General features: G+C 50.0%; 1 protein-coding gene across 2 annotated transcripts in view; it reads left to right on the top strand.

Moving 5' to 3' along the window:
• Positions 1-214: 214 nt before the first annotated feature.
• Positions 215-9,751, top strand: part of ALKBH8 (alkB homolog 8, tRNA methyltransferase) — a 64,741-nt gene continuing 55,204 nt past the window's right edge. For both annotated transcript variants that reach the window (XM_069759128.1, XM_069759127.1), the window contains exon 1: positions 215-315. In XM_069759128.1, coding sequence (XP_069615229.1) covers positions 298-315 — 18 coding nt within the window. In that variant the 5' untranslated portion in view covers positions 215-297. The remainder of the gene's footprint in view (positions 316-9,751) is intronic.

Genomic DNA, 9,751 nt, shown 5'->3' with positions numbered 1-9,751 from the left:
TTCCCTACACAAGACCCCTCCTCCAACAATCAGCCCCAAACAGGGACACTCCTTTGTCCCAAAATCCCCCCCCCCTGAGCCCGGCCGGGTGCCCCCAGTCCCATCTGCACACGGCCCAGTGTGCGGCCCCTCAGTGCTCAGCCCCGCCCCCAGCACTTGGCGCTAAGAGTAAGTTCCCGCTGTCGCCGGCTGTAGGCCCCGCCCCTTCCGGAGACGTCATCATCCGCTGCTGCAGCAGCTCCTCCTCCCTACACACCGTGCTGCTGGGAGCTGCAGTGTCTGCACTGAATCCTGACCATGGCGGCGCCCAGAGAGGTAACGTGACTGTACCTGACGGTACGGCTGTGTGACGGTGTGCTGCAGGCAGCGTGCTGTGTACTACCTGCCGGTATGGGGGATACGCTGCAGGGTTGGTGGTTTTCGCCAGAGCATTCTGGGACTTGTAGTGTAAAGACCATGGGTAGGAGGAGAAACTATAACTAGTGCTAATCTACTATGAAGAATGTGCCAGCCCCAACGTCCCTATACAGCGCCCCCATAACTGTGCCAGCCCTAGTGTTCCTATACAGTGCCCCCATAACTGTGCCAGCCCCAACGTCCCTATACAGCGCCCCCATAACTGTGCCAGCCCCAACGTCCCTATACAGCGCCCCCATAACTGTGCCAGCCCTAGTGTTCCTATACCGTGCCCCCATAACTGTGCCAGCCCTAGTGTTCCTATACCGTGCCCCCATAACTGTGCCAGCCCCAACGTCCCTATACCATGCCCCCATAACTGTGCCAGCCCCAACGTCCCTATACAGCGCCCCCATAACTGTGCCAGCCCCAACGTCCCTATACAGCGCCCCCATAACTGTGCCAGCCCCAACGTCCCTATACAGCGCCCCCATAACTGTGCCAGCCCTGGTGTTCCTATACAGCGCCCCCATAACTGTGCCAGCCCCAACGTCTCTATACAGCGCCCCCATAACTGTGCCAGCCCCAACGTCCCTATACAGCGCCCCCATAACTGTGCCAGCCCTGGTGTTCCTATACAGCGCCCCCATAACTGTGCCAGCCCCAACGTCCCTATACAGCGCCCCCATAACTGTGCCAGCCCTGGTGTTCCTATACAGCGCCCCCATAACTGTGCCAGCCCTGGTGTTCCTATACAGCGCCCCCATAACTGTGCCAGCCCCAACGTCTCTATACAGCGCCCCCATAACTGTGCCAGCCCTGATGTTCCTATACAGCGCCCCCATGACTGTGCCTGCCCTGGTGTTCCTATACAGCGCCCCCATAACTGTGCCAGCCCCGGTGTTCCTATACAGCGCCCCCATAACTGTGCCAGCCCTGATGTTCCTATACAGTGCCCCCATAACTGTGCCAGCCCCGGTGTTCCTATACAGTGCCCCCATAACTGTGCCAGCCCCGGTGTTCCTATACAGTGCCCCCATAACTGTGCCAGCCCCGGTGTTCCTATACAGTGCCCCCATAACTGTGCCAGCCCCGGTGTTCCTATACAGTGCCCCCATAACTGTGCCAGCCCCGGTGTTCCTATACAGTGCCCCCATAACTGTGCCAGCCCCGGTGTTCCTATACAGTGCCCCCATAACTGTGCCAGCCCCGGTGTTCCTATACAGTGCCCCCATAACTGTGCCAACCCCAACGTCCCTATACAGCGCCCCCATAACTGTGCCAGCCCCGGTGTTCCTATACAGCACCCCCATAACTGTGCCAGCCCCAATGTCCCTATACAGCGCCCCCATAACTGTGCCTGCCCTGGTGTTCCTATACAGCGCCCCCATAACTGTGCCAGCCCTGGTGTTCCTATACAGCGCCCCCATAACTGTGCCTGCCCTGATGTTCCTATACAGTGCCCCCATAACTGTGCCAGCCCCGGTGTTCCTATACAGTGCCCCCATAACTGTGCCAGCCCTGGTGTTCCTATACAGTGCCCCCATAACTGTGCCAGCACCGGTGTTCCTATACAGTGCCCCCATAACTGTGCCAGCCCCGGTGTTCCTATACAGCACCCCCATAACTGTGCCAGCCCCAATGTCCCTATACAGCGCCCCCATAACTGTGCCTGCCCTGGTGTTCCTATACAGCGCCCCCATAACTGTGCCAGCCCTGGTGTTCCTATACAGCGCCCCCATAACTGTGCCAGCCCCGGTGTTCCTATACAGTGCCCCCATAACTGTGCCAGCCCCGGTGTTCCTATACAGTGCCCCCATAACTGTGCCAGCCCCGGTGTTCCTATACAGTGCCCCCATAACTGTGCCAGCACCGGTGTTCCTATACAGTGCCCCCATAACTGTGCCAGCCCCGGTGTTCCTATACAGCGCCCCCATAACTGTGCCTGCCCTGGTGTTCCTATACAGCGCCCCCATAACTGTGCCAGCCCCAACGTCCCTATACAGCGCCCCCATAACTGTGCCAGCCCTGATGTTCCTATAGAGTGCCCTCATAACTATGCCAGCCCTGATGTTCCTATACAGTGCTCCCCGTAACTGTGCCTGCCCCGGCGTCCATACAGCGCCCCCATAATGTTGGAGCTACTCAGCGACTTTGGCCTCTGCACAGGTCGCGGGGTCAGAGATCACTATGTACCTGCTACATTGCAGTACAATGCATACAATGCAAATGAGGGGAAGGGGGGGTCACATAACAATCGCGGCTGATTTAAAAAAAATAATAAAATTTTATTCGAGGTGAAAAAACCAAAACCAGCAATTCTACCATTTACATTTTTTTCCCCTTTGCCGTCTTGGATAAATATGTCTGGAGAATGAACCATGCGGCCATAAGGAAGGATAATGGTTTTCTTTCCATTCTCGGAAAGGGTCTGGTGTGAGATGAGGTATTAGAGGTGCGGCGGTGGTCTCATGTCCTCGCCTCCCGGCGGTGGTCTCATGTCCTCGCCTCCCGGCGGTGGTCTCATGTCCTCGCCTCCCGGCGGTGGTCTCATGTCCTCGCCTCCCGGCGGTGGTCTCATGTCCTCGCCTCCCGGCGGTGGTCTCATGTCCTCGCCTCCCGGCGGTGGTCTCATGTCCTCGCCTCCCGGCGGTGGTCTCATGTCCTCGCCTCCCGGCGGTGGTCTCATGTCCTCGCCTCCCGGCGGTGGTCTCATGTCCTCGTCTCCCGGCCGTGGTCTCATGTCCTCGCCTCCCAGCGGTGGTCTCATGTCCTCGTCTCCCACCTCCTCTGCCGTCATGAATCTGTGGTGAAAACTCCAAAAATGGAACATTTTTCTCATTGTCACAGCGATTTACTTTTGAGTTCTGGTAAAATTACTTTAATAAATCAGAGACTTAGTGTTTTGGGGGTTTTTTACGGCTTTCCCCCCCCCCCCCCTTTGAAAAAAATTAAAATGCAGCTTTTCCAGCTGCAAATCTGTCTTAAGAAAAAATAAAACACTAAAAAGAGGGGAAAAAAAAAATCTAAATTTCAAGTGGAATCGATGCTTTACTTCTCCAAGCAGTTAGTGTTTTTTTTTTGTAGAAAAACAATGATTATGTGTGAACATATCAGTAACAACTGGTGTTTTCCCCTCAAGCTTTAAACATGCCTCCATCACACCTATCCTCAAGAAGCCCTCTCTTGACCCATCCTCTGTATCTAGCTATCGCCCTATATCACTTCTCCCCTATGCCTCCAAACTACTGGAACAACATGTTTACTTTGAACTGTCCTCCCATCTCTCTTCTTGCTCCCTCTTCGACCGCTTACAATCAGGTTTCCGGTCACACCATTCCACTGAAACTGCCCTAAGGTCACCAATGACCTCTTAACCGCCAAGAGCAAGCGACACTACACTATCCTCCTCCTCCTGGACCTGTCCTCTGCCTTTGACACAGTGGACCATTCTCTATTATTACAGACCCTCTCATCCCTTGGCATCGCAGACTTGGCCCTATCCTGGATCTCATCATACCTAACAGACCGGACATTCAGTATCTCCCATTCACACACCACTTCCTCACCTCGCCCCCTATCTGTCGGAGTCCCACAAGGTTCAGTCCTTGGGCCCCTGCTCTTCTCCATTTACCCCTTTGGCCTGGGACAGCTCATAGAATCTCATGGCTTTCAGTATCATCTCTACGCTGATGACACACAGATCTACATCTCTGGACCAGAAATCACCTCCCTACTAACCAGAATCCCTCAATGTCTGTCCACTATTTCATCCTTCTTCTCCGCTAGATTTCTGAAACTTAACATGGACAAAACAGAATTCATTGTCTTTCCCCATCTCACGTGACCTCCCCCAACGAATCTATCCATTACAGTAAACGGCTGCCCACTGTCCCCAGTCCCACAAGTTCGCTGCCTCGGGGTAATCCTTGACGCTGATCTCTCCTTCAAACCACATATCCAAGCCCTTTCCACTTCCTGCCGACTTCAACTCAAAAAGATTTCACGAATCCATTCATTCCTCAACCAAGAATCTGCAAAAACCTTAGTCCATGCCCTCATCATCTCTCGCCTTGACTACTGCAACCTCCTGCTCTGTGGCCTCCCCTCTAAACACTCTCGCACCCCTCCAATCTATTCTAAACTCTGCTGCCCGACTAATCCACCTGTCCCCCTGCTATTCCTCGGCCTCTCCCCTCTGTCAATCCCTTCACTGGCTCCCCATTACCCAGAGACTCCAGTACAAAACCTGTTGTGAATTCTGTGATCAAGCTCCCTCCTGTGGTCACGAGTGGTACTGCGGCTTCTGAGTTTCCTTCCTCAGGTGATGAGGTTAAGTCATTAGGTGCTGCTCTATTTAACTCCACCTAGTGCTTTGATCCTGGCCTCCAGTCAATGTTCTAGTATTGGTCTTGCTTCCTCCTGGATCGTTCCTGTGGCCTGTCTGCTCAGCATTAGCTAAGTTCTGCTTGTGTCCTTTTGTTGCTATATTTTCTGTCCAGCTTGTTTTTTTGGTTCTGCTTGCTTGCTGGAAGCTCTGAGACGCAGAGGGAGCACCTCCGTACCGTTAGTCGGTGCGGAGGGTCTTTTTGCCCCTCTGCGTGGTTGTTTGTAGGTTTTTGTGTTGACCGCAAAGCTACCTTTCCTATCCTCGGTCTATTCAGTAAGTCGGGCCTCACTTTGCTAAATCTATTTCATCTCTGAGTTTGTATTTTCATCTTAACTCACAGTCATTATATGTGGGGGGCTGCCTTTTCCTTTGGGGAATTTCTCTGAGGCAAGGTAGGCTTATTTTTCTATCTTCAGGACTAGCTAGTTTCTCAGGCTGTGCCGAGTTGCATAGGGAGCGTTAGGCGCAATCCACGGCTACCTCTAGTGTGGTTTGATAGGTTTAGGGATTGCGGTCAGCAGAGTTTCCACGTCTCAGAGCTCGTCCTATGTTTTGTGGTTTTTGTCAGGTCACTTGTGTGCTCTGAACTTCAAGGTCCATTGTGGTTCTGAATTACCTATTCATAACAAAAACCCTAACCATGACATGCAAAGCCATCCACAACCTGTCTCCTCCATACATCTGTGACCTCGTCTCCCGGTCTTACCTACCCGCAACCTCCGATCCTCACAAGATCTCCTTCTCTACTCCCCTCTTATCTCCTCTTCCCACAATCATATACAAGATTTCTCTCGCGTATCACCTCTACTCTGGAACCCTCTACCCCAACATATCAGACTCTCGCCTACCATGGAAACCTTCAAAAAGAACCTGAAGACCCACCTTTTCTGACAAGCCTACAACCTGCAGTAACCACCGATCGACCAAACCGCTGCATGACCAGCTCTATCCTCACCTACTGTATCCTCACCCATCCCTTGTAGATTGTGAGCCCTCGCGGGCAGGGTCCTCATTCCTCCTGTACCAGTTATGACTTGTATTGCTTAAGATTATTGTACTTGTTTTTATTATGTATACCCCTCCTTACATGTAAAGCGCTATGGAATAAATGGCGCTATAATAAAAAATTAATAATAATAACCTAAAGAGTTCTGGCTGTTCTCAAAGTTCTAAGAAGCTGGGGACCATCTTCTAATAAATGGTTGTACACCGCCACCTTGTGGCAGCAGACAGTATGTTTTCTCATTGGTTTCATCCTCCCTCCCATAGGGCACAATGCTGGACATTATCATATACGGGAATGTGGCAGCATACATCTTTTCTTTCTTCCAGGCCCAAGCAGCATCAGGTGCCTGGTGGTCATTTGTCTCTCCAGTGTAACTATCATATTGTAAACTTTTTTTATACATACAATGTCGATTTACCTGCATGTCGCATTGGGGTTATGTACCGCTGAACAATAGTTACTGGTGAATCAGCTCCAAAGGGGTTAATCTAAAATGGTGATTCCTCAGTCTGGTGGCCAGTGCGATCCTCCTGCGATCTGTGTCCCCTGGTGTGATCTGCTGTGCTGGCTGCTGCGTGACTGATCTGCGATCACAGCAGCAAACCGTTCCCCATTCCCTTACTTTTTCCCCATAATTTAATGGGCAGTAAAGGCTACGCAGATATCTGCAGGCTGATATTCATAACCTAGAGAGGGGGCCATGGGTATTAACTCCTTCCCAGGCTACAAATATTGGCCCCCGGCCGTCGGCTTTACCCCTCTGGCGCAGAAAATTGCGCAGGAGCCCCTTTTTTTTTTTTAATTAAACGTTCAATAATAAACATCGGCCTTGCTATTACATATCACCTAGATGGTGGCCCCATTCTAACGCATTGGGTAGTCTAGAATATGTATGTAGTTTATTTATGAAGTGGTGTTTAAATCCTGCTGCAATATCGCTGATTGGTCCCGGCCGGGCGCAAGCAATCAGCGTAGCATGGTTTAAATCCCGCGCCAATTCGCGGCCGGACTGCACCTGTCGCTGATTGGTCGCTGGTCGTGCCAGCTGCCCATTAGCGACGTGGGTTTTCCGTTAGACAGACCCTTAGACTATTTTATATATATATATATATATATATATATATATATATATATATATATATACACTAGATGGTGGCTCGATTCTAACACATCGGGTATTCTAAAATATGTACGTATGTATGTACGTAGCGCTGTGAGTGGGGGTTAAATTCCGCTCCAATATCGCTGATTGGTCGCGGTCGGCCCCGTAGTATATATATAGCGCAGCCCACGTAGTATACAGCAGTGTGGGCACCATATCCCTGTGAAAAAAAGAATTAAATTAAAAAAGTTATATACTCGCCTTCCGTAGTCCACAGAAGCTGTCCCGCTTCTCACGATGCGGCCGCCAGCTTCTGTTCACAGAGATGCATTGCGAAATTACCCAGATGACTTAGCGATCTCGCGAGACCAATTTCGCAATGCATCTCTGGGAACGGAAGCTGCCGAGACTATCGGGAGGAGCGGGACAGCTGCGGAGGCGACGGAAGGTCAGAATAGCATGATTATTTTTTTTTTCTTATTTTTAACATTATATCTTTTTACTATTGATGCTGCATAGCCAGCATCAATAGTAAAAAGTTGGTCCGACACACTGGTGCTGACTGACCAATCAGCAATGCGGGATTTCTGTGACAGACAGACGGAAGAACCCCTTAAGGTACCGTCACACTAAGCGACGCTGCAGCGATACCGACAATGATGTCGATCGCTGCAGCGTCGCTGTTTGGTCGCTGGAGAGCTGTCACACAGACAGCTCTCCAGCGACCAACGATGCCGAGGTCCCCGGTAACCAGGGTAAACATCGGGTTACTAAGCGCAGGGCCGCGCTTAGTAACCCGATGTTTACCATCGTTACCAGCGTAAACGTTAAAAAAACAAACACTACATACTTACCTTCAGCTGTCTGTCCTCCGGGGCTCTGCTTTCCTCTGCACTGTCAGCGCCGGTCAGCCGGAAAGCAGAGCGGTGACGTCACCGCTCTGCTTTCCGGCTGGCCAGCGTTGACACAGGATGCAGGAGGAAAGCAGAGCGCCGGAGGACAGACAGCTGAAGGTAAGTATGTAGTGTTTGTTTTTTTAACGTTTACGCTGGTAACCAGGGTAAACATCGGGTTACTAAGCGCGGCCCTGCGCTTAGTAACCTGATGTTTACCCTGGTTACCAGTGAAGACATCGCTGGATCGGTGTCACACACGCCGATCCAGCGATGTCAGCGGGAGAGCCAGCGACGAAATAAAGTTCTGGACTTTCCTCAGCGACCAACGATCTCCCAGCAGGATCCAGATCGTTGGTCGCTGTCACACAGAACGATTTCCTTAACGATATCGTTGCTACGTCACAAAAAGCAACGATATCGTTATATGTGACGGTACCTTTAGATGATTATATAGATAGATGGATAATCTATAGATTTATAGATATATATGTATAGATGCATAGATATACTAAACATCGGGTTTGGTATTATCTATCTATCATCTATTTATTTATCTATTGATATATCTACATAGTTACATAGTTATTAAGGTTGAAGGAAGACTATATGTCCATCTAGTTCAACCCATAGCCTAACCTAACATGCCCTAACATGTTGATCCAGAGGAAGGCAAAAAAACCCATGTGGCAAAGAGTAAGCTCCACATTGGGGAAAAATATTCCTTCCCGACTCCACATACGGCAATCAGACTAGTTCCCTGGATCAACGCCCTATCAAGGAATCTAGTGTATATACCCTGTAACATTATACTTTTCCAGAAAGGCATCCAGTCCCCTCTTAAATTTAAGTAATGAATCACTCATTACAACATCATACGGCAGAGCGTTCCATAGTCTCACTGCTCTTACAGTAAAGAATCCGCGTCTGTTATTATGCTTAAACCTTTTTTCCTCCAAACGCAGAGGATGCCCCCTTGTCCCTGTTTCAGGTCTATGATTAACCCCTTACCGGCATCGGACGTACTATACCGTCCGATGCCGGCTCCCCTGCTTTGATGCAGGGCTCCGCGGTGAGCCCGCATCAAAGCCGGGACATGTCAGCTGTTTTGAACAGCTGACATGTGCCCGTAATAGTCGCGGGCAGAATCGCGATCTGCCCGCACCTATTAACTAGTTAAATGCCGCTGTCAAACGCAGACAGCGGCATTTAACTACCGCTTCCGGCCGGGCGGCAGGAAATGACGTCATCGCCGACCCCCGTCACATGATCGGGGGTCGGCGATGCTTGTATATTGTAACCATAGAGGTCCTTGAGACCTCTATGGTTACTGATGACCGGTGGCTGTGAGCGCCACCCTGTGGTCGGCGCTCACAGCACACCTCAATTTCTGCTACATAGCAGCGATCAGCAGATCGCTGCTATGTAGCAGAGCCGATCGCGTTGTGCCTGCTTCTAGCCTCCCATGGAGGCTATTGAAGCATGGCAAAAGTTTAAAAAAAAAGTTTAAAAAAATGTGAAAAAGATAAAAAAAACATAAAAGTTTAAATCACCCCCCTTTTGCCCCAATCAAAATAAATCAATAAAAATAATATCAAATCTACGCATATTTGGTATCGCCGCGCTCAGAATCGCCCGATCTATCAATTAAAAAAAAGTATTAACCTGATCGCTAAACAGCGTAGTGGGAAAAAAATTCGAAACGCCAGAATTACGTTTTTTTGGTCGCCGCGACATTGCATTAAAATGCAATAACGGGCGATCAAAAGAACGTATCTGCACCAAAATGCGATCATTAAAAACATCATCTCGGCACGCAAAAAATAAGCCCTCAACTGACCCCAGATCATGAAAAATGGAGACGCTACGAGTATCGGAAAATGGCGCAATTTTTTTTTTTTTTTTTAGCAAAGTTTGGAATTTTTTTTCACCACTTAGATAAAAAATAACCTAGTCATGTTAGG

This window comes from Ranitomeya imitator, chromosome 3 (assembly GCF_032444005.1).
Source record: "Ranitomeya imitator isolate aRanImi1 chromosome 3, aRanImi1.pri, whole genome shotgun sequence".
NCBI lineage: Eukaryota > Metazoa > Chordata > Amphibia > Anura > Dendrobatidae > Ranitomeya > Ranitomeya imitator.
Note: the sequence above shows the minus strand (reverse complement) of the source record. Positions and strands in the feature narration are given on the sequence as shown.